We start from the raw sequence: 23185 nt of genomic DNA, 5'->3' as shown, positions 1-23185 counted from the left end.
GCCCGCGCGCGGGGCGGCCGCTGATTGGCGGGAAGCCGCCGGGCCCCGCCCCCGCGCCCCGGCGGCCGCGAGCGTGACTCTTGTTGTGCTCCCGGGGGAGCGCGCGGCCGCGTGACGTCACCGCGGGCATTTAAAGGGGCCGCGGCCGCCGCCCCGGGAGGCGCCCGGGGAGCGCCCGCCCGGTGCCGCCGCCGGTGCCGCCCCGCAGGTGGGTGCCGCCCCGCAGGTGGGTGCCGCCGGCCGCCGCTGGCCGCCGCTCTGCCCGCGCCCGCCTTCCCGCGGCTCCCCGCGGCACCGGGGGCCGAGCCCCGGGCGGGGCGGGCAGGTGCGCGGCCGGGCAGAGGCGCTCCCGCAGGTGCGGGGCGGGGCGGCGCGGCCCGCCCTGCCCTGTGGGCGGGAGCGGGCGCGGTCGGCGCTGCGGGGCCGGGGCTCGGTCAGCCCGCGGAGGCAGAGCCCCTTTGTCCCTGCCGGGCTGGTCCCGCCGCCTCCCGCTCCGCACGAAGGGGTGAGCCGGCCGCGCTCCCGGCTGCCTGCCGTGCTGTCCCCTCGCTCTCGGCTGCGGGTCCCTGCAGGCAGGTGTCGGGGACTATCCCTGCAGCGTCCGCCGCGATCACATAGGAGTTGGATCCCACCAGCCCGCCTGAAACCTGATTTCCGATCATTCGCGACTGCTGTGCTGTCGGGGACCCGGTAAAGGGCAGTCCTGCGGGAGGATTCTGCTGTAAAGTGTAAGACTCAGGGATGGATGTAGTATAAAACTTGGGTTGGTTTTGGTTTTCTTTTTTTTTTTTTTCCTTAATCAAGGCAAATATTAATATCAACGAAAAATTGAAACCAAAAACTTTTGAAACTAATTTAGCTACTTTGTCATTGCACTAGTCGAGTCAATAAATGGTGATTAGTTACTGTGAAGGGTATGTGAGCACCGACTTGGTGACATCTGCTGCCTCTCCATTCAGGGTGTTTTTGCTGTTCCCCGGAGGTGTGTGCCATGCTGTGGTCCAGCTCTAAGCAGAGCCCAGGTGGGACCCCTGTGGAGCCTCGGGAAAGCCGTGCCCCAGAGCTGTCCTTGGCCGATCCGGGCAGAGCCCAGCGGGGACAGGCTGTGCTGTGCTGTGTGTGACAGCAGCTCGGGGCGCTGAGCGGGCTCTGGCTCTGTTGTCTCTGGGGCAGTGCTCATGGAGGAAGCAGCACCGCCGCTCTGTGCTGCGGTACCGCCCGCCCAGAGCAGCCTGCCCCGGCTGAGGCCTTGAGGAGGCCGCGCTGTGTGCCCGGAGCTCCCGCGAACTTTGCCCCGAGCTGACACGGAGGCCGCAGCCCGGGCTGAGTCAGGAGCATCCCGCTGCCCTTCCCTCGGGCGGGTGGTGGCAGCCTGAGGGCTGCTCCTGCTGTTTCTTTCCGTATTGCTGTCACCATTGCCTTTCTCTGGTCTGCGGTGTGAAACAGCGCAGGTATGGCTTGCCAGACTCCGTCCTTGGAGTCCTTGTTGGCACAGAGTGAGTCAAAAAAGGAGTTTTACCTCGCTGTGAGCGGCAGCAGGGAATAAGTCAGTGGCTGAGTGTGTAGGGTGGGCATGAGCTGGTGTGCTGCTCTTGGTCCCACACTGCTGGAGCTGTTCTGTATCTGAGTTTTATCACCAGGAGCCTCTGAAGGGCACTGGCTGGTGGAGCCACTGGAGCAGAGCTGTACTGTGTTGGATCCAAAGCATCTCAGATTTAGAGATCCCTACAGCTTCCTTCTGAGAAAGGAGGGAAAGAAGGTGTCTCCGAACTTTGTCCAATTTATTGACTATTTGGAAACAGCAGTACTTGGTTATCATTAGTTCTGAGAATAGCACAGCATGTTTGGAAATGAAGAAGTGGAGCTTTGGAAGGTGTTTAGTCCACTGCCATGTGCTGGGGTTGAATCATGCCCGTTGGGTGTCAGATGTTAAGACATGTTTCAAAGCAGCTCTGTGTGATGCTGTGCTGACTGAAAGCTCACAGAATATCCAGCTTTGCTGCAGACAAACTTTTTACATTCTTATTGCTGTTACAAAGACAGTAAGAATAATTAATGACAGTCTCTTTATGAAAAACCTTTGCCATGGTGATGTGTCACCATCCATTTCTGTATGAAAAGGAAAACTGCTGCTTCTGAGTTTTCTTGCTAGGTCATGTTTCTCATTCTCCTGCTTTCTGTTTCTCTCTGCTATTCTGAGTTACTGTTGCATGTCTCAAGAGCTGTATCTCAACTGCTCGTTTAGGTGTGGTTTGTTTGCTGGCTATATCCAGCTTTGTTAAGGGTATCATTGTGTGAGAGCTTTTGTAGTCATTTTCATGTGATTTTTAAATGCAGTTTAATCCTTCCTTATCTTTTGGTGTAATTCTACTGCCCCATATTGCATCAGGTTCTCCTTCATACAGGCGGTTCTTTGAGCCTTTATTCACAAGGTTCTTTGAGCCTTTATTCAACTGTATTTTGGTGATTTTAGCCACTTTCCCCAACTTTTTCCCAACTCTTTTTAGAGTATTTCTGATGCTTATTGCCAAGAAGCTTGGTGTCAATTGGAAGTTTTATGAGTAAGCTACTTACTGATCAAAATTATGGGGAAGAGAATGGAACAGAAAGGAAAAACTTTGTGCAGCCTATTTGAGATACACTCATGGATTACAGACAGCTGCTCCCTAAGAGCTATCTTTAAAGAAGTTAAAATTTAAAATTACTTCATAGTGACCGAACTACTTCCTCAGGTGACTTAGAATAGAGAGATCTTGGTGACAGTTTAAAATATACATATACTTGGTGAGGACTATTTCCTTGAGCTTTGTATGTGGACCTGTAAGATGATTTGGAATGTGAGCAGTAGTGAAAAGAGGGTTAATTAAACTATTATGAGAGCAGTACATTTGCTATTGGGGACTCATTACCAAGGCATGATCTCCATTCACCTTGTGTGTGAATTTTGTTATAGAGTGATTTCCTTCTTCAATATTTGATTAACGATCCCAATAATACTTACATCTGATTTCTTCATACCCTCTCAAAATGTCCAGCACCTTCAAACCAAATGGTCATATCCTGTTTCATTCTTTTTGTCTTTCCCAAACAGGTGTAGCTTCCCAAATCACCTTCCCTTCAGGCTGAGATGGGATCAGTGTGGTGGCTGCTGCTCTGCATCCCCATGCTGTCACCCACATTTGCTGGGGGTGTGATCCGAGTTTATTACCTGGGGATCCACGAGGTGGACTGGAACTATGCTCCAACAGGGAGGAATGTGCTTGCTAACCAGAGCATTGCACGTAACAGGTACGTTCCCTTCGAGCAGAATTCAGTCTGGGGCTGGCTCTGAGCTGTCCTTTGATGTGTAATTTAATGCAAGTGTTGTGGGGGCATCTGAGCAAGCAAGAGACACACTCCCGTAGATTCTGATCTTTATGAGCTTAATGTTTAACTTGTTTTATGCTCCTGTGATAAAACCTGTGTCAGTGGGAAAAGGGATGGTTAGTTTGGAGAGTCCAGAGCCCATACTCTAGAGGGAAGTGTATGGAAAACAAACAGGGAACAGAAAATGGAGCAGATGCAGAACAGATTGTTCTAAAATCGCCCAGATTTTGCAATGCTCTGCCCTGAAGTTTCATTTTGCTTATTTCCAGCTGGTGATCAGCTTGTTTATCCTGAAGCATGATGACTTTTCATCTTTGTATAAATGGCTTCACAGAGCCAGCTTGTTTTTGTTGCAGTGGAATTTCGAGCCTTAGACTTAATGGGACTTCCTGCATGGGATTTTAGGAGCTGTTTGAAAAACATTTTTGTTTCTCTTGCGAAAGTAAGTCTGGAAACTGCAATAATTGGTTTGAGTTACTACACAAACAGTATTTTAGGTTTAGTTTTCAAAACATCAAGCCTTTTTCTTTGGCTGGTGTTTTTTTGTGTGTGTGGTTTGTTTTTTAAAGGTTTCCATAGTATTTTAAAGGCATTTGTCCTTTTTTTCCTTGCTCTCATTTTCTGTGGCAAATAGCTGGTATTTTTTGACATTCTCTCAGTCCTTTACCCTTCCAAAATAACTAACACTCAGGTTTAGACACCACCTTCAGAAACAGCACAGCAGGAATAGGAAAGGTGCACAGAAGCATCAAGGTCTGTCAGTTTAGCATGGACAAGTCTCTGTTCTCTGGAGATGCTGTGTAGATGTAAATAAGTTCACAGGAAACACCCCAAAATTCAGGGTTGATAAAGATGTTACCGCTGACTCCTAAAGTGGTAATGAATGCAGTGGATTTTGTTTGGTTTCTCTCATAATACATGAAGAGAAAGAAATTAAATTCAGGGCCATTGAACTTAAAAGCAATTTAAAAACTCTTGTCACTGCAAGCAATTTGCTAATGGGATCTATTTGTACAATGATTGCAGAAATGAAACTGGCAATTAGAAAGGGATGAGATGTTGATATGATTGAAAGAAGTAGCAAATTATTTCAAGGAGATTTTTTTTTTTTTGTTGGGGAGAAATGGACTGTGTGGAGAAAGAGGCACATCTGTAAAACATCTTAAACCCTTTGCTGATAATGGCTGCAGGGATGACTTGGCAAAGGACTGAACTCTGGATTGTACAGCCAGAGCCAAGCCCTGCCTGTTTTTGAATGATGAGGCAAATGTTTAGTTTTTGGATCTGTGCTGTGCATTCTCTGAGATGTGCATTAGGATTTACCTCCCTTCCAGGGCTGCTCATGCTGTGGGTGATCAGTCTGAAGGGGGAAGTGAGGGGAGTGACCTTGTCTCTTGTTTAGGCTGGTTCCAGTAATATCTGCACTGTGATTCATCTCTTATCTATTAAGAATTACCCATAATGAACAAATATGCTTGTGAGTTAAACTTTAGTACATGTATGAGGTTTTAACTCTGGAAGCTGACTATGTGCTGGGTATGTACCTGCCTGACTTCTCTGCCACTCTGGAAGGAATTTGGAAACTGTTAAGTAGAAAATAATCTTGCAGACTTCAAATTTTGGCCAGAGAACTCAGGACTCCACTCTACTTGCCTTGTGATTTAGCTGGAAATGCCACAGAGGAATCAAAGTGAGTTTTGAAGAGCCCAGTGAAGGCTGAAGGAGGCATGAGAAGGGTTCTCCCTGTGACACCCACATGGGATTGTGTGGAAAGCACTGTCCTTCCCGTTTCTTGTTTGCAGGGCACAGTTCAGGGAGCACTTTGTGTCTGTTGGTGAGGAGCTGGGGTTGAGGTTGTGGCCATGCATGGGTGGCTTAGAACATCCCAGGGTCCTCTAATGCCAAAGCTTTCAGCTGTACCCCAGAAAGTGGAGTGTCACCATCACTGCTGCAGTCCTGACCAGCTGTTGTGTGTAATGATGACTCATGGTGCCTTTCCCTTTGCATTCAACAGCCTGGCCTCAGCATTCCTGCAGTCTGGGAAAGACAGGGTGGGAAGCACCTACAAGAAAGCTGTCTATAAGCAATACACGGACTCCACGTACAGCACTGAGATCCCCAAACCTGTCTGGCTGGGGTTCCTCGGGCCTGTCATCCGAGCAGAAGTGGGGGACACCATTCAAGTACACCTAAAAAATTTTGCTACTCGACCGTATACAATCCATCCTCATGGAGTTTTCTACGAAAAGGATTCTGAAGGTAAATGAGCTACTGCCATCATGGAGACAGATTTTTCTCACTGGGAACTTAGGAGTATGCATGGAGGAGATCTGTTCATAAAGCCCCAGCTGGAAGGCAACTGCATTTGGGTGTTTGGTGAAGACACCAGGTCTTGGGTTAGCAGGGTCATGGGGCTGGAGTCCTGACTTGGGCCCAGGTTTCCTGATTTTAGAACCTCCAAAACACTGATCAACTCTAGAGATTGTAGAGAGACTGACTGTGGGGGCACAGTGCAGAACTGAAGGCAAAGCAGCACTAGGCAGAACAGAAATAATCCTGCTGACTGCATGCTGACCTGTTTACTGGGCAAGTTGCCTTACAGTGGCTCTGTGCCTCAGTGCCTCTTTGAGGAAGTGATGATTAAACACTATTTCAGCCTTGGGATGGTGAGTCTCAGCTCAGTATTAGGTTACATGTGTGGGCATCTTGGCTCTTCTTGAATGGATGTTGTGATTGCTCAATTGTTCTAGGATCCCTGTATCCTGATATGTCCCCCCAGGATCAGAAGAAGGATGATGCTGTTTTCCCAGGAAGGAATTACACCTATACTTGGACTGTCCCTGAAGATCACAGTCCAACTGATGATGACCCAAACTGCTTGACCTGGATCTACCACTCTCATATTGATGCACCAAGGGACATTGCATCTGGATTAATTGGGCCTTTACTTACATGTAAAACAGGTAAAAACACCAAGAGAAAACAGCTGAGGCTTGCAGTTCCATAATGTTATGGTTTTGTGGTCACATGAATAGGGATAGGATGTGAAGATACTCTGTGCAGCTCCCAGCTTCAGGGGGAAATGCAGCTTGGTTAGAGAGGACAGTACCTGGGCTCTGGCTGGATTCTGGTCATTGCATTGTCATTATCCCACAGTGGTTGGGTGAGCTTGCAGGCCTCTTGATCCAAGAGAGCTGCTTGAATCCACATTAAAAGCAAAGCTCTTGTCCAAGATCTAGTTTGTGTATGAAAATTATGGTGATGGGGTGAGAAGACTGAAGGTGGAGTTGAGTTGTGCAGTGGCAGAGCTGCTTGGGAGAGAGAGCTGTATTGGCAGGGATATACTGGAAAAGGGTGAGCTCGCTGCTCTGTGGTGAGCTGTGGGGATGGTGGGAAAGCATCTGTCTCCAGCTCATGTGACAAGACTTTCTCTGCTGCTGCAGTTCTAATCTCTTGCCTGATGTGTGATTTTCTGCATGAGTGATTTTCTGCATTCATTCCTCTCTCCTTTCACCTCAGGGACGCTGACTGGCAGCTCTCAAAGACGCTGGGATGTGGATGTTGATTTTTTTCTGATGTTCAGTGTGGTGGATGAGAACCTAAGCTGGTACCTGGATGAGAACATTGCATCGTTCTGCACAGATCCTGGCTCTGTGGACAAAGAAGATGAGGAATTTCAGGAGAGCAACAAAATGCACGGTCAGTGTCACCTCTCTGAGGCCACCATGTCTGCCAAGACACTCAGGAGTGTCAGAGCTCCAGCATCTGCTCTGAGGTCATGTGCTTAGCAAATAATATTTCAGGGACAGGGCAACAACTCCAGAAAATTGAAGTATTGTTTTGGTTTTATCTTTGGCTTGATTGAGCTTTGTTTTAGGAATGAGCTGCAGAGCTGGGCTCTCCAAAGCAGAGGAGGAGTTCTGGTTAGGTCCATCCATTGTCTCTGTGCTGTCACCCGCTGGCAGGAGCTCTGAAGGCCCCTTTTCTGCTCTCTAATTTTGGCTTGCTTGTTTTTGCAGCTATTAATGGTTATGTGTTTGGCAACCTCCCTGAGCTGAAGATGTGTGCTGGGGATTCTGTTTCGTGGTACCTCTTTGGGATGGGCAATGAAATTGATGTTCACACAGCCTACTTCCATGGAGAGACACTCAAAATCCGGGGCCACAGGACAGACGTGGCCAGCCTCTTCCCAGCCACTTTTGTTACAGCAGATATGATCCCCAGGAACCCTGGGAGATGGCTGCTGAGCTGCCAGGTCAATGATCACATACAAGGTAAGGCAGAGGGTGGAATGTAATGGACTCTGTGTCCTCTGGTTTGATGTACATCATGTACAGTGTGGTAGGGAACAATGTCTTGGGCGTGGAAAAATGTCCCTAGATGAGTGGGTGATGCCTTGTCTTGTAAAATTGGGGTGGGTTGGTTACTAATGTGCAGGGCAGCTTTGGGGATGATTTGTACTGTGGTGTGATGTTTGATGTTTGGTGCAGCTGAAAGCTGAGATGAGGCAGTGCCTTAAGAGCTCTGGTCCCTGTAAGAGGCACTTGCATGATAGATCTGAGGACAGCAGAAGACTCTAGTCACTCTCAGCCCATACTTCCATAGCATCCAGTGTTGGAAGTTCTGCTCACAGAACTCCTTGCTGTGGAGTTGCTCACCTTCTCCCATCCATGAGCCTTTTGGGACAGCAGAGGGGAGGTGGGGCTGCCCACCAGGCAGGCTGGAGGGTCTAAATGAGTGTCACCTTTGTGTCTTGTGCAGCTGGGATGGCGGCACTCTATGAAGTCCGGCCCTGCTCTCGGCAAGCTGCAGCCCCCAGCCTGGCAGGGCGAGTTAGGAAATACTTCATTGCTGCCAAGGAGGTGCAGTGGGACTATGGCCCCTCAGCATTTGACCAGCTCAGTGGGAAGCAGCTCACTGACACAGACAGGTGAGTGAGAGGCTGCTGGGCTTGGCCAGGGTTTGGGGAGTCTGGCCTGCATCAGGAAAACGTGGAATTCCTTTCTTTTCAAAATACGTGCCTGCTGCTCACATGGGGTGCATTTCCTGGGAAGGCAAATCAGCCTGTCTAGAAAAGGAGACTGCTGTAGCTGGACTGCACTGAGAGCAGCACAGCTACCTTGGGGCCTTCCCATGAGAGTGCTGTGTGGCACAGCTGTACCCACAAGCAGCAGAAGTCCCAGCAGATGTACAACGTGAGCTGCCACATTTGTCTCTGCACCTCATTTCTGCTTGCTGTGGCTAACCTAGGAACGGATTGATTTATTTGAGAAATGATTCAAAAAGCCCCTGGTACAGCAGACACAGGGTGGCATTGCTGATCTGCAGCTGGGCCTCAGGCTGGTGTTGCTGCAGGATGCAATTTCTGGGAAATCAGGTGCCAGCACTTGGGTGGCAGCCCTCCATCCCATGGTCAGGTGACTGGGGTAGCAGTTGAGACACTTCCTGTTCAGTCTTTGGCTAATTGAAAGGGATTCTTCTCCTTCCACAGAGATGACGTCCCTTCCCTTGTAATCTCTTGGAGAGGATGTACCTTATTCAGATGGAGAAGAGGAAATGTAGAGTAGTTAATTATTTACCCAGTGCCATGCAGCAAGCCTTGCAGACCTTAGACCTGTGAGCTGGCCTTGTAACTGCACTGCCTCTCCTGCAAGGCTTGTTACTTATATTTGGTGAGGGTGGTAGTGGAGGAAATAAATACCTTTACAGCTGTTTATTTTAGTTGGGGTTGTCCCCAGCTTCTGAAGAGGTTGGAGTTGTAGCACTGCCTTCCTACTGAGTGCACTCTAGTTTTGTTCATTCCTTCACACATCTTGTGTAGTGATGCTGATCACACCTGGCACGTTCACCTGGGAGGGGCTGTGTGCTACAGGTGCTCCCTGAACACACAAACACACACACACACACAGTCTGTATGGATGAGTCTGTAAGGGCAAAAAAGCTTTTCAGAGTCAAAGCTGTGCTTGTTCCAAATTAGAGGTGCTGTTCTTGTCTGAAGTACTGCTTGATTTGGGGATGCTGCTGGCCTTGCCAGTGGGAGCAGGGGAACAGGGCTCATTTTTCTGTGACATGACCTGACAGTTGCTTTTTGCATTTAGTCCTGCTGAGCAGTATTTCAAGCGTGGCCTCCACCGCATTGGGGGTGTCTATTGGAAGGCCAAGTATGTGGAGTATACTGATGAGAGCTTCCGTGAGGAAAAGCAGCAATCAGAAGAAGAGAAACACCTTGGAATACTTGGTAAGAATCATCCAGGAACACAAATCCCCTGTCAGTGTCTGTGAGAAGGGTGCTGATGCTGGCAGTGCCAGGTGGCTGTACCTGCCTGCTCATTTTGAGGGGCAGGGAGGGGCACAAGAAATGCTTCACAGCAGTCACATCTGAACAGGCCAAGGTGCAGGGTGGTAGAATGGACAGAATCACTTCAGGGCTCATTCTGAAGCTGTTCTAGAGGTAAGAGTGAGGGATACAGTATAGTATATGTGACTGGAGCTAAACAGGTCACAGCAATAGCTCCTGGTTATGTGTTTTTGACTGAGCCCCCTTCAAGGCATGCTGCAAACCCCCTGTTCTCACAGAGAGCTGTCTCTCCTGAGTGGGTGATTGGGGACAGGCATGGTGAAGGCTCATAGCTCCTCTCTGGATGGCTGGTCATGGGCTTACAGACTCTGGTGGGCTTGGAGCATGTCACAGCTCTGAGGCACATGTTTTGGGTGGCTTGAGGAGGCTTTACTTAGGTGGGGGAGAGACATGGGCCTATCCTGAGGGCATTCCAGCACATTTGGCTGTTCTGTTGCTTCCCTGTATGAAGGTGTGATGCCTCTCTGAGTTCTCCTGTGCACCCAAACTGCTTTCAGACAGTCCTTGCCAGCCCCTGCCTCCATTGAGCTCTCTTCAGCAGCAACAAGGCCAGACAATCTGTTGCCTGTTATCTTTGGCCCTGCAGCTTGGAGGAAGGTGCCCTCTCTGCCTTGGTGTGTCTGATGGCCTGGGGAAATGCTCTGTTGCTGATGTGCTCTCCCTGCTGTATTCTAGGTCCGGTGATCAAAGCTGAAGTTGGAGACACCATCCTGGTGACATTTTTTAACAAAGCCTCGTGGCCCTTCAGCATCCACCCACATGGAGTGTCCTATGGGAAGGCATCAGAAGGGATATGGTACCATGATGGTTGGTGGATCCCTTTTCTTGAGTACTTCCCCATCACCCTTCAGAGGTGCTGGGTGTTTGGTTGACACGAGCGAAGTAAAGCCTGCTCTGAAAGCAGCTGCTGAGAAGGTGTAACAGAATTTGTGCAGAGACTCAGGAATAACCCTGTAATCCCTGTTTTAAAGGCCTGTCCCAGAGTGGGGTTTCTGTGGCACCACTGCACAACTTCACCTACCGCTGGACTGTGCCAGGGCACGTGGGGCCCACGTCCAGTGATCCTCCCTGCCTCACCTGGCTGTACAGCTCAGCTGCAAACCCTGTCAGAGACTCCAGCTCAGGCTTAGTGGGGCCTCTGCTCATCTGCAAGTCAGGCACTTTGGATGACAACAACAAGCAGGTAAAGGGGTTTTCCTGCCCCATTCCTACCAGGTTTTTGCTTTTATGTAGAGAAAGGAAGCATCAGAAAAACATTAGGGAGTATATTAAAAACAAATGTGCAGTAGTGTGAGTCCAGGAGAGTCAAATCAGAGCTTTGTTGTTGGCCAAGTTAATGCTGGTACAGCTGGTACCCAGGTCTTGCCTGGGAGAGGCCAGTAGTGTTCTGGGCTCTCAAGAACTGCCCTCAAAACAGTTCCTGAGCTCTGCTTTTAATTCACAGATAAACTTGGCTGAACAACTGTACCTTGGAACAGTTACCTTATCTCTTGTCCTGAGGCTTGTGTAGCAGGCTGCTTTCAGAGAGGCATGTGGAATAGTCCTTGTAGTCCCAGAAACACTGAAAAGACATTTTTGCTTACAGGTGTTCTGCTTGAGTGATACAGTGCTTTGAGGTTTGGGTGAGCCTCATTTATTCTACCAGAGAAGTTAATTTTCAAGCAGAGCTGGCTACAAAAAAGCAAGTGAAAATCCATGTCAGTCTTATGCTTTTGATGGAGAGGTGAAACCTGAAGGGCAGCCAAAACTTCCTATTGAAATTTCACTCAGAAGTTGTCTATTCCTGGCAGTAAATCTAGGGAAGACAGTAAATTGATATCCCTAGAGACAGAGGAGTAGAGCCTTGTTGTGGTAGACAGCAGATGGCAAATCAAACCCCAACTGCTGTCCTGCAGTGTGGCTCAGGGAGTGGTGACAGGTCTGGGCACTGCTGTCCTCAGAGCCTTCCTGGGGGAGCTCACAGTCAGTGGGGGCACCAGGAGTGCAGGAGAAATCAATGTGCACCCAGGGTGGAAAGATTGATCTGCTGAGCAAAGAGGATTGGGAATACATACAGCCCTTGAGGTGAAGGAGCTGTGATCAACATGGGCAGGTATTGGAAGCATGTGAGCAAAAGAGACAGACCTTTGTGAATGTAAGGGAGAAGTCACCTGGGGTGGCAATTCTGGCTCCACAATCTCAGGCAAACCTTTAATGAATGCTCAGTTGTGGAAGGTGCATGGCCACTCTGCTGGACCCATGTGCTGCAGCCTGGGAATTGCTCACCACCTCAGCAGGCTGTGTGCTGCTGGGGACAGGACAGCAGTGGGAGAGTCTGGGCACCATCACAGTGTTCTTTTAGTGGGGAAACACCATGATTTGGAGTGCATTTCTTAGAAGAATTAGCACTCTGAAGGATTTGGGGTAATTAAAAATCCCCAATCCAGTGATAGTAGGCAGGAGGGGTGTGGTGTGGTCATCAGCCTGCCTTGTGTCAGGGCTCTGGTCTTGGGTCTGGCTTGGACAGACACCTTAGGTGTAGGGGAGGAAGGGGGCACTGACTTCATGACCTTGGCTGAGTTTTGTTCATTTTATTAATGTGAAATATCATGGAAAATGCACAAGTGGTGCCTTTATGAAATAAAAGAGGAATGTTCAACATTCCTCTGTAAAGGGACAGAGTCCTGTCCCTCAATAAGCCATGATTTAAAATAAAGGGGAACACAAGACCCAAGCAAAAGAGATTTAACTCTAAGGATGCTTAATTTTTGCATTTTAAAACTTAACAACCATCATTGTAATTATAGAAAGGGATCGACAAAGAATTTTTTCTTCTCTTCAACGTGTTTGACGAGAACCTCAGCTGGTATTTAAATGCCAACATAAAGTACTACCTGAGGATGGAAGAGACATCTGTGGAAAAGGATGATGACTTTGTGGAATCCAACAGGATGCATGGTATGGTTGGATGCTGCTGTCTGACAGCAGGGATGAACCTGCAAAGCACGGGCTGATGTTCACCTAAAGGCTGAGCTGGGGGCAGGAAGGGCTGTGTGGTGTTGGCCTGGAATCCAGCCAGGCTGGAGGCACCAAGAGAGACATGGACAAGCAGCACAGCTGTCTGGAGAAGTGTGCTCTCAGAGTATCCAGGGGTGAATTACAAACAAGTTACTCTTCTTCTAACTGGCAGGCCTGTCCTACAAGGTGTATGCTCAAAATCTCCTGGCTGACACCTGCCTGCAGAGAGTTAATTGCTTTCTCCTTTCCAGCCATCAATGGACTTATGTTTGGTAACTTGCCTGGGCTGGACATGTGTGAAGGAGACAGAGTATCCTGGCACCTGCTGGGCTTGGGCAGCGAAGCTGATGTCCACAGAGCTGTGTTTCAGGGAAACACCCTGCAGATCAACGGGATGCGGAGAGATTCAGCCAGCCTGTTCCCCCACACATTTGCCACTGCTTTCATGCAGCCTGATAACAGTGGTGAGTGCCTGCACACCTGTCTGGGCAGATGGAAGAGTTTCCCATTGTGGTGTTTGCTCCTGTGGCAGATTCTTTAGTGTGGTGTGAACTCTTACAGGGTGAGCTGTTCTACAGGTGCCTAATGTGTAAAAAAGCTTCCTGAGATGATGTATGTGTAGGATTTTGTGCCTTTCCTGTTTGATTTCTCCAGTGACTCCTTTTAACCTTGGCCTGTGGCAGCCAAGCTCCCTAAGCACCACAGAGATACACCAAGCACATACTCACACCGGTCTCCTGGAATCTTCAAAAGCAACTGATTTCCTTGTTCATCCTGCCTCCCTCAGGGACTTTTGAGATCTACTGCCAGACGAGCAATCACTACCAGTCTGGGATGAGGCAGCAGTACAGCGTTGCCAGGTGCGGAGGGCCGGGCTCTGCCCATCGCTACGGGCGCGTGCGCACCTTCTACCTGGCGGCGGAGGAGCTGCTCTGGGACTACGCCCCCGACCGCGCCTGGGAGCGGGAGCGCCACAACCACTCTGCACACAGGTAGAGCCCACCTGCTGGGGAAGGCCGTGCCAGTGTCCCAGCAGAGCCTGCTGGAGCCTTGGCCACCCTGTGAGCTGGTGCACGTGCTGGCGGTGCTGCCGATGGGAGCGCAGCCCTCCACGTTGTTATGTTCTCCTTTGCAGCCTAAGCTGGCACTGGGAAGCCCCTTGAGCTTGTGAATCCCCTGACACAAGTTAGTTGTTTGTTCTCTGTGATGTTTTGGTTTATCTCAGCACTTGTTCTGCATTTCTCAGCTATGCTGATGTGTTTCTGAGCAACGAGAATGGACTGCTGGGCTCCAGGTACAAGAAAGCAGTTTACAGGGAGTACACGGATGGCACTTTCCAAACCCCCAAGGCCAGGATAAGTGGTGACGAGCACCTAGGGATACTGGGTAAGGATGTGTGCAGAGGGTTCACCTTCCTCTCACACAGCAATGGGACTGGGGCTCTAGAGCTGCAGTGGCTCACAGCTGTAATCTGAAGGCTCACTGGATATTTAGGCACCTGCTGCGTCAGTGCAGAGAAATTGGGACTGTCTCCTACTCACATCTGCCACCTTGGATACAGCAGTTAGAAAAGTCCTTGTAGGACAGCCTGGGCTTTCCACTTGCCTTTGCACCAGCCTTTTGTCATAGCTTGGGCAAAGCATGTTTCACAGCTGCATTTCTCTGACTATGGGACAGGAACAACCACTGACTTCTGGAGAGGAGTCTGAGAAATAGAGGGGAAAATCTGTAGCAGTGAGAAATGCTTCTGGGGCAAGAGCAGGCAGCCTTGGGAAGCGGAGGAGCATTTTGCACTGACTAGTGGAGGTCTGTGGAGACAGGACTCTGTTATGAGCCCAAGGCTGTAAGTGGTGTCAGAGCAGCCAGGCTGAAGCAGCATCTGCCACTTGAAATAGGCTGCAGCTCTGATTTGTGACACTGTCAGGCTCAGTTGAACATTACCGCATTTTTTGAAACTGTTTGCAAAAGGTTATCAACATGTGGCATTTAGCATAGCAGTACTCAGAAATCAAGCCTTAGCTGTGCTGGGCTCACAGTTGAGATGGGTAACCACCTTCATTGTCCTCATTGTGAAAATCAGTCTGGTTTCCTAAGACTTGGATTGGGACTGACGTCCAATTTTCTTTTTGGAAGGTAGAGCAGAGGAAGGGGAACATCATAAATATTATAAGGTACTACTTCTGGGGAGAAGATGTTGAGAGAGGGGTGGGAATATCCCAGGAGATGTGCTGATGGGTTTTGCTGGTCTCACAGTACACTCTTCCTGTCTCAAGGCCCTTTTCTGTGGGCGGAGGTGGGCGACATTCTCAACGTCGTGTTCAAGAACAACGCCTCGCGACCCTACTCCATCCATGCTCACGGGGTGCTGGAGCAGCAGGCTGGGCATCCCCAGGTGGCAAACCCTGGTAGGTCCCCAGCTGCATTCCTGTGTGGGCTCACACAGCTGATTTTATCCCAGAGCCAGACTGGTTTCCTTAGCAGCCTCGGATGTCTTGGTTTTGCTACAGTGCTGGAACTGGGCAGTAACTGGTATTTCAGGTCCAGCACACTTTCAGTGATACCATTTGTGTGGGGATGGCAGCCCTCTTGGACATGTGTAGGACATTCTTCTGTGTGCAGCCTTATCCCACCCACACTGAATGTGGCTCTGTGTGGGAAGGGGAGGGTGATGGCAGGTGACAGCTCAGCCAGTTCTGGGATGGGGGAGACTCTTCTTTGGGATGCATGAGCACAAAAGTATGAAAATAGTATGAAATGAGAGAAATGCACAATTGCTTGCTGGGATCTGACTGAAATGGCCTTTTTGTCTCATGATTCAGATACCAGTGTATTTAATTTTTGGTCCCCTCCAGCTCACCCAGACTGTCCAAGCCATAGTCAGGCTGTCAGCCAGATCCTGTCTTTGTGAAATGGACAGCTAATATGAAAAAGGGTGATTTTACCTCCAGTTTGAATCAGCATCATAAAATCACTTCAAAGAGAAGTAAGATTATCTTAAGCTCCATCTGAATGAGCTTCCATGGTGAGGTCCAATCTCAAAAGCAGCAGATAAACCTGCATTGTGCTGGTACCAGACTCTTTACACCCTGTGACCCCTCTGTCTTGCTCTGCAAGGGGAGCTTCCACCCTGCTTTGTGTTTGAGTAAGGCAGATACAATATCTGGCAAATAGAGAATTGATTTTTGGGGTTTGGAGACAGGATATTCTTTTTCCATTTGGTTTTGTTGCTGCTTAGAGAGTGAGTGTGTGACCTGGTGTGTGGTGCTGTTCTGTCTCTCAGGTGACATCGTGACATACCGGTGGGAAATTCCTGAGAGGTCTGGTCCAGGGCCAAATGATTCAGCCTGTGTTCCTTGGATCTACTACTCTGCAGTGGATCCAGTAAAGGTAAAATAAAAGTTATAACCAGAAAAGCCTAATTAGACCAATTTTTTACCCCGGTTAGAAAACAATGTGAGTTGGGTGCAATTTAGAGATTGGCCCGGGTAAGAGGGGAAGAATCACCTGGTAACATGTTTAGCCTTCTCCATGGAGAGGAAATCATCTGAATTTTCCTGATGTCTGTCCTTATTTTTTCCTAACAAACCTTCATAAAACAATTCCACTGTCTCTCCTTGCTACTAACCTCCCTCCAGTTATTTGTAGGCTTTTAGAACATCTCCCAGTTGGTCATGGTTTCTACTGGTGAGAGCCATAGGGCTAATCTACAAAAGGCAGAAATTGTCCAAAATAAACCTCATGAATAAAGCAGGCAGATTTGACCATTGTTAGAAGTGTCATATCACTAATTTCACAGGGCAACAGCCTGGAGGATCCTGCAATAAACCATCTCATTCACCCGGAAATAATGGCCTTTTTATCTCAAGTTGCAGATGTTTTTGCAGTTACCAAGTAGAAAATATTTTGATACCATCCATATTTATGACTTTTGGATTTGCATTTATAAGAGCACGTACAGTTCCTGTTCCTGTGCTTCAGTGGCTGATACTCTCCAACAAGAATACTTACACAGGAGCACTGGTTGTTTTAAGTGGGGTGATGGGGGAATAGAAAACAATTGCTGGAGGGCAAAGAACTGCATAAAAGTGAGAAGGTCCCTGCCTCAGAGCTCTCCTTCCTTCTGACCAGGATCTGTACAGTGGGCTGGTCGGGCCCCTGAAGGTCTGCCGGAGAGGGGCCCTGCGCTCCAGTGGCACCAGGAAGGATGTCAAGAGGGAGTTTGCTCTGCTCTTCCTGGTTTTTGATGAAAATCAGTCCTGGTACTTGGAGGAGAATGTGGAACGTTTCAGTAAGGGAAATCACAAGGAGATCAACCTGCTGGATGAGAAATTTGTGGAAAGCAACAAAATGCACGGTAATGTTGGTGTTGATTCTGCAACCTTTCGAAGTAGGGAGCCTGACTTGTGGTGAATGTCCTCATCCTTTCCCATTATCAGTGGCACAGACAGAACTAGACTGTCTGTTCTCAATATTGCAGCACACCTACAGCCCTAATCCTTGATCTGCAGTGGAGGCTGATCATTGTGGCTCTCCCTGTAAGGGGGAATAACAGCATCCAAGCCAGAGAGGTTAATCTCCGATGTGTCTGAGTGACTCAGAAAAGGAAATAGAATCAAACATGAAATTAACTTGTCAGACAAATTTAATTCTGTTTGTCTCAGGGACCATCAGAGTATGTTAGGCTTCAAATTAATTTTCTGAGCTGTGTGGCTGCAAGATGTTTTAGCTGTTTTACGTTATTTCTACCATAGAAGGATGAACACATTTGTTTAAATTAGCATGTTGTTTGTTAGTTTATCTCCGTATTATATCTAAGATAACCTCAGCAAAACAGGTCCCTTGACAGTTGTGGAGATAAGAATACCGAGGAGTTGCATTTTGTGTACTGTCATTACTACTGGTTTTGTATGTGAGATAAATACACATCCAAATTCACATCCATGAAGGGGTAGTTGTTAACCGTGTGTTACAGCTAGCAGAACCACCATGCTGAAGTTGGATACTTGTTTTAGGCTACACAAAGTGCCCAGAGCAGACCTGGCAGTAAAAACCTGGTGCTCTGCCCTCAGATCCTGCCTCTTCCCATCTTATTCCCTCTGTTGTCATCTGAGCATGGAAGTGTCCATGTGTGTGCCATAGCAGTCAGCTCACTCACTGTTTTGATCCCTTTCCTGTATGTGCAGTCCCAGCAGGATTCCTTCCAGCTGTGCTACTTGAGAAAGTAGGTAAATCCTACCCACTGGCAGGATTTATCCCTTTTCAATGTTCATCAAGGAAATTGCTCATTTATGTGTATGTAGGTATATACGTGTTTGTCCACCACTGGGCTGGAAATGCTATTTTTGTGCATTTTGACTTCTAGAAGCAACCACATCTGCTGGCTGACTGCAGTTTTCAGCAAAGGTAGTTCTTGAGATTTATTTGAGCTGAGCTACAGCATGGCCTTGAGTGCAAGTGACTTGTCTGTGAGCAGGGTGGATAAGTAGCTGAGCTGGGGGACTGTCCTGTGGGGGACACTAACTGCTGCTACACTGGGTGCTGGATGAGCTTTGTAGCCTCTAATTTGCTGCTTTCCTCAGCAGAGGTGCAGCACCCATACAATTTCACTGACAGCTAACAGCCTTTTCCCCTCTGGTATTCCCTGCACAGCAATCAATGGCAGGCTCTATGCCACCTTGCCTGGGCTGACCATGTATGAGGGAGAGAGGGTGAACTGGTACCTGCTGGGGATGGGTCACGAGGTTGATGTCCACACAGTCCATTTTCATGCTGAGACCTTCATATACAAGGTAAGAATATCTGCTGATGGTGAAGCAGATGCTGACCACTGATACCAGCACTTCTACCTGACTTTGTGTTTGAGCCTCTGCAGAAGCTTCACCCAGCTGGGAAAAGGATGTGGTTTTACACATCCCAGTCTGACTCCCTGAGCCTGTGTTGTGCTGAGATGTCCAGCTTAATCCTTGTTAGGATTAGGCATTACCAGACCATTTTCTTTCCAAGCTGCAGGCCTGGAGCTGCTTTTTGAAAACTTTGGGGTTTTTTGAGCATTAAAAAGCTGAAGTGGTCCCTAGCAACACTGGCAGAATTTTCTTCCTGAGAAGATGCATTGAGCACTGCAGCTAATGGCCTCCCTTTTCTGACAGAATGGCAAAAGCTACAGAGCAGATGTTGTGGATCTGTTCCCTGGGACCTTTGAAATGGTGGAGATGCTGGTTGGGAACCCTGGGACGTGGCTGCTTCACTGTCATGTGTCTGACCATATCCATGCTGGGATGGAGATCCTCTTCACTGTCCTGCCTAGAGGAGGTATGGAGCTGTCACTGTAAAACATCCAGCAGCACTTCCTCCTACTGCTGTAATATTCTGAGTGTTTATATCTCAACTCTCTCACATACTATGAAAGTCCAGTTAATGGAGCAGATAATTACCTGAGCGTTATTAAACTATGATGTTCCCTTTAAATATGGTAATGCCTGGAGCTGGAGTTAAAAACAAATTGTTTTCTGGAGTTTATGTTACCTGTGTTGTTGTTCTGAGTTTGATTTTTAGCTTGTGTCTGAATTGCTCTGTTCAGCTCTCAGCCAGTAATTGCTCTTACTGAGAGCTGGAAGGTGCTCAGAGGTGAGTGACTCTCAGTACTGGGTTTGGCTGCAATGGAGCCCATGGTGATGTGGTTTTAGATGTATTACCAAAACAGTGAATGCCCTAGTGTCAGGGCCTTCTCTGTTTCTCCCTCAGCACTTTTCCTTCTGAAGGATGGAAAGGGTTGTGCACTGGAACTGGGGCTCCCTCTGAAGCAGGTGATACAAAAATTCTTATGTCATGTAGAGAGGGAAAACATGGACAGGACAAAGGGCAGCCTGCTAGTCCTGGAAAACCATGCTGCCTCTGGATCTGACCCTTGCCAGATATGCCTTGTTCTGGGCTTTGCCTGCTCAGCCCAACACCTTCTCACCCTCCTTTTGTTTCCTTTCAGAGTCGGAGCTGGAAGACTTGACTGCCGCCCCAGGTATGGTGTGTACAGCACTGCCAGACCCTGTCTGTGGGAAGGGGAGAGGGCAAATCCCTGAGCAACACAGAGGTTTGGATCTGTGTAAGGGGAGGGAGGAGCACACAGCACCCACAGCCTCTGCTCTGCCAGCCTGGCAGTTCCTTGGTGTGAGGCCTTGCTTCAGCAGATAACAGGGAGGGCACCAGTCTGTCCTCTGGTGATAGAAATAAGGAAGTTGGGCTGGTTGGGTTTGTTTGCCTGTGTTAGGTGGAAAAGATTAGTGACCTCACAGCCTGTAGTGCCTGCTATGTATGGATTCAGATTCAGAGTGTGAGCTTAGGTGCTGGCAGAGATTTGGAGGAGGGTGCCTGGGATGGGTTGTCTTCCCCCTTTGGACTGCCAGTGACCCTGTGGTTTAGGGGAGTTTCACAATCATCTCTATAAGCTGAAGGGATGGAGTCAGCATGCAAAAAGCACATCTGCCTTCTGCTCTGATGTTCCCCTGAGAAAAGAGCCCAAGCACATGCCTGGAGTTTTTTGGGCGTTGTAAAGAACAGATGTGAGAAGGCATTTGGTTGAGCAGCACAGGGAGAAGGAGTAGTAGATATGATCCCTTTGAAATCTTCTATGGTAGAAGTTGGAGTAATGTTCACTGGTGGTTTATTTTCCTGATTTTTCATCTTCACAACTCCATTTTTCAGCTGCTGTGAGGAATTTCAGCTGAGCTGATTTGAGAGCCAGTTCAGGCCAGCTACAAATGCAGCCACTTACCTACAACTCAGCAGACTCTCTCCACTGTTAGTTCAGTAATTTTCTCCCCAACATTTTCCACACTCAAAATGGACAAACCAGAAGAGGAGTAGGAAATATTTGAGAGCAGTAGTGGCAATATTAAATAGTTTGGTTTAATACCATATGCAGATATCAGCTTGTGTGTGCTCACCAGGCAGAAATCTTGGCCAGCAGTTGCTGCCTGAGCAGACAGCCCCTTTTCTCAAGAGCTGGCTGCTGCCTCTGTGTGGGGGCACAAGCAAGCTCAGGATCTTGGTGGCTCACCATGGGCATGGCTGAGTGAGTGCACTCATGGTGTGTAGGACAGCAGTCATGGCACAGGGGCCATGCACTGGGGCAACTTGCAGCAGCCCCAGCCTGGACACGTGTTCTCATCTCTGGGCTGGGCACAGCAGTGGCTCACTGGGCTTGGACACCTGTGGGACACTGTCAGGTTCTGGGGTGGAGCAGGTTAGGGAAGGAACCATCCATCTGAAATCTTTGTGTGGGCTCAGGGATGAGGGTCTGACAGATGGATGGCACTGGGGCCTCCTTTGAATCATTGAGATTGGAAAAGACCTCTAAGATCATTGAGTACCACCATGAACTCAGCACTGGCATGTCTACTGCTGAAACACGTCTCTAAGCTCCATACCTACACATCTTTTAGACATTTCCAGGGTTGGTGATTCCACTACTTTGCATCATGTTTTTCTTAATGCTCTTTTATTGCATTTCTTGCAACCCTTCAGCTCTGGTATTGCTGGCTGTTGTTGAAAATACCTTTCTGTTTGTGTCTCAGGGTTGCCGCTTGAGGATAAGGATGAGTCCCAGAAGGTGATGCTTTTTGGATCTAGGGTGGCCCAAGAGCAGATAGAGGCCACAGTCATCTCTCTGGCTGTTGTGGGAGTCCTGCTGCTCCTGGCTGCTGCTGTCCTCCTGGGAGCAGTCATCCGTCTCGAGAAGCAGAGGAGGTTACGACGCAACCGGAGATCCATCCTGGATGACGGATTCAAGCTCATGTCTCAAAAGAATTCTGGTCTCTGAAAGCCATGGACAAACACTGGGCTGTGTGCTTGGAGCAGGGGCTGGATCCTTGTCCACAGCAAAGATTTTGGGGCATCATTTCAATTGTGCACTGTACTTGTAGAAGCTGAGGAGGGAGAGCTGGAGCCCTGACCTCTTCATATATTCTCCTCAGCCCTCTGTAAAGAAAGTCCAGGAGAGCCAAGGACCCTTTGAACTGACTGAAGACAAATAATGATTAAAAAGGTCCTTCTGGAATACTCTCCTTCCCCAAGGAAGAGGGGGGACATTTTCTTATCTCCAGAACAGCTCCAGTTGGTCTTTCCTAGCAGAATAGCTTAGGCCAGATTCCAGTCTTACTCCATTGCCAGAACCGAGTTGGGAATTGTCTCCCAAGAAACTGTGAACCATTAATGTAATTAATTTGAAGGAGAGAAAGATAATATTTTCAGTTTTGTGAATCAATGAACAATACAGAAAAAATATTGTTAATTTAGAGTTGGATTGCTGTTTTTGATGAGTGAGTGGGCAGACACAAATTCAGGGCACTGCATACCACTGTGAGAACTCATCAAGGGCCATGACGAGCTGTGCCTCACTCTCAGCCTTGCTGTGACACATCCTTTTCCTCTTTGCTGGGGGTGGGTGGTGAGACCAGAGTTCTGTAGCTCATCTGTGGGCTGTGGTAGACATCTCCCAGCATCAGGTGCTCACACATATCACCATAACATCCTCCTGTGTGTGCCCACACATCCCACAGTCCCGTCTCCCTGTGGGTCCAGTACTGAGCCCTTCCCTAGGAAATACCTGCCCAGCTCCCTCCCCTGAATCCCATTACCCAAATGGATGCAGGTTAGTGCTTCCATATTTCTGTGCCTGGTTTTAAGATGGAAAGAGCATAAAAGCAATCTGTTCTGGGTGGCTTTCAGAGGCAATTAAAGCAGCTAAGTGGCTCTAATTATAATGGCCTGCTGAGGGCTCCTTAGGTATAACAGCACCATTTTCTTCAGAACAGTGGTTATCACATACATAATCATGTTCAATTCATATCAAGCCCCTGCATATTTCCAGCTGCATTTTCCTTTGGCAGTGAGGACAAAGCTCATTCTTTTTCTTTCATTACACTTCATTAAGCCTGGTGAGGGGCTGGAGGGCTGTTGAATACTCTGAATATGGATGAACTTTGCTCAGATTCTGCTGGTTCTGTTGCTACTGCAAACCAGAGGTTTCCAAACCCATCAGTTGCAGGGAATTTTAGAAGCCATGGCATGAGAAATAAAAATGAAGAAAGAAGGCTTTATTTTTCCCCTTTGACTTGTTAAAAAATAGATCAAAAATGTTTGGGGCCTGCCCTGAGACAAAGGAGTGAGTTTAGATGTATTCCCCTGCTTCAGGGCAGCAGAACAGGGAATTGCCTGGTCTCAGACTGGGCTTTGGGTGCTGGCCCCAAGCAGGGCAGCAGAGGGTTTGGAGCTGGATTTTGCACATTCCATAAACAGCAGGCTGCCAAAATTCCTCCAATGTAATGTTTTTTGGACCAAGTGGAGCATCAGTGGCAGAGGTCTCCTCTCCAGCAGGGCTTGTGAGGAGCACTGGGGGCAGGCTCTGGAGTAGCCTGTGATGTGAGGGCTGTGTCCTGTGAGCACCAATTCCTCCTCAAACTGAGAAAACTC

General features: G+C 48.6%; 1 protein-coding gene across 3 annotated transcripts; it reads left to right on the top strand.

Moving 5' to 3' along the window:
* Positions 1-190: 190 nt before the first annotated feature.
* Positions 191-22004, top strand: HEPH (hephaestin). 3 transcript variants are annotated; one of them, XM_064426596.1, is made up of 21 exons: positions 191-208; positions 3092-3288; positions 5381-5625; positions 6117-6329; positions 6886-7065; positions 7386-7640; positions 8128-8296; positions 9465-9604; positions 10400-10531; positions 10696-10907; positions 12511-12661; positions 12973-13185; positions 13509-13713; positions 13968-14107; positions 14995-15126; positions 16002-16108; positions 16850-17075; positions 18371-18510; positions 18868-19030; positions 19701-19733; positions 21289-22004. In XM_064426596.1, exons 2-21 carry the CDS (start codon positions 3128-3130, stop codon positions 21531-21533), a joined length of 3462 nt encoding a protein of 1153 aa, XP_064282666.1. In that variant the 5' UTR covers positions 191-208; positions 3092-3127; the 3' UTR covers positions 21534-22004. The 3 variants fall into 3 exon arrangements, with proteins under 3 accessions (XP_064282666.1, XP_064282665.1, XP_064282667.1); XM_064426595.1 differs by lacking the exon at positions 191-208 and adding an exon at positions 318-728; XM_064426597.1 differs by lacking the exons at positions 191-208; positions 3092-3288 and having other exon boundaries at positions 5395-5625; positions 6146-6329.
* The last annotated feature ends 1181 nt before the right edge of the window (positions 22005-23185 follow it).

Source organism: Passer domesticus, chromosome 7 (genome assembly GCF_036417665.1).
Source record: "Passer domesticus isolate bPasDom1 chromosome 7, bPasDom1.hap1, whole genome shotgun sequence".
Taxonomy (NCBI): domain Eukaryota; kingdom Metazoa; phylum Chordata; class Aves; order Passeriformes; family Passeridae; genus Passer; species Passer domesticus.
This window is presented reverse-complemented; position numbering and strand designations above follow the sequence as displayed.

Excerpts from the sequence above, each read along its gene's own strand:
- HEPH (XM_064426596.1), top strand. The coding sequence starts at position 3,128 with ATGGGATCAGTGTGGTGGCTGCTGCTCTGCATCCCCATGCTGTCACCC. Across the intron at positions 15,127-16,001 it reads TCCCCAGGTGGCAAACCCTG|GTGACATCGTGACATACCGG; the intron begins GTAGGTCCCCAG and ends TCTGTCTCTCAG. Across the intron at positions 19,734-21,288 it reads AGACTTGACTGCCGCCCCAG|GGTTGCCGCTTGAGGATAAG; the intron begins GTATGGTGTGTA and ends TTTGTGTCTCAG.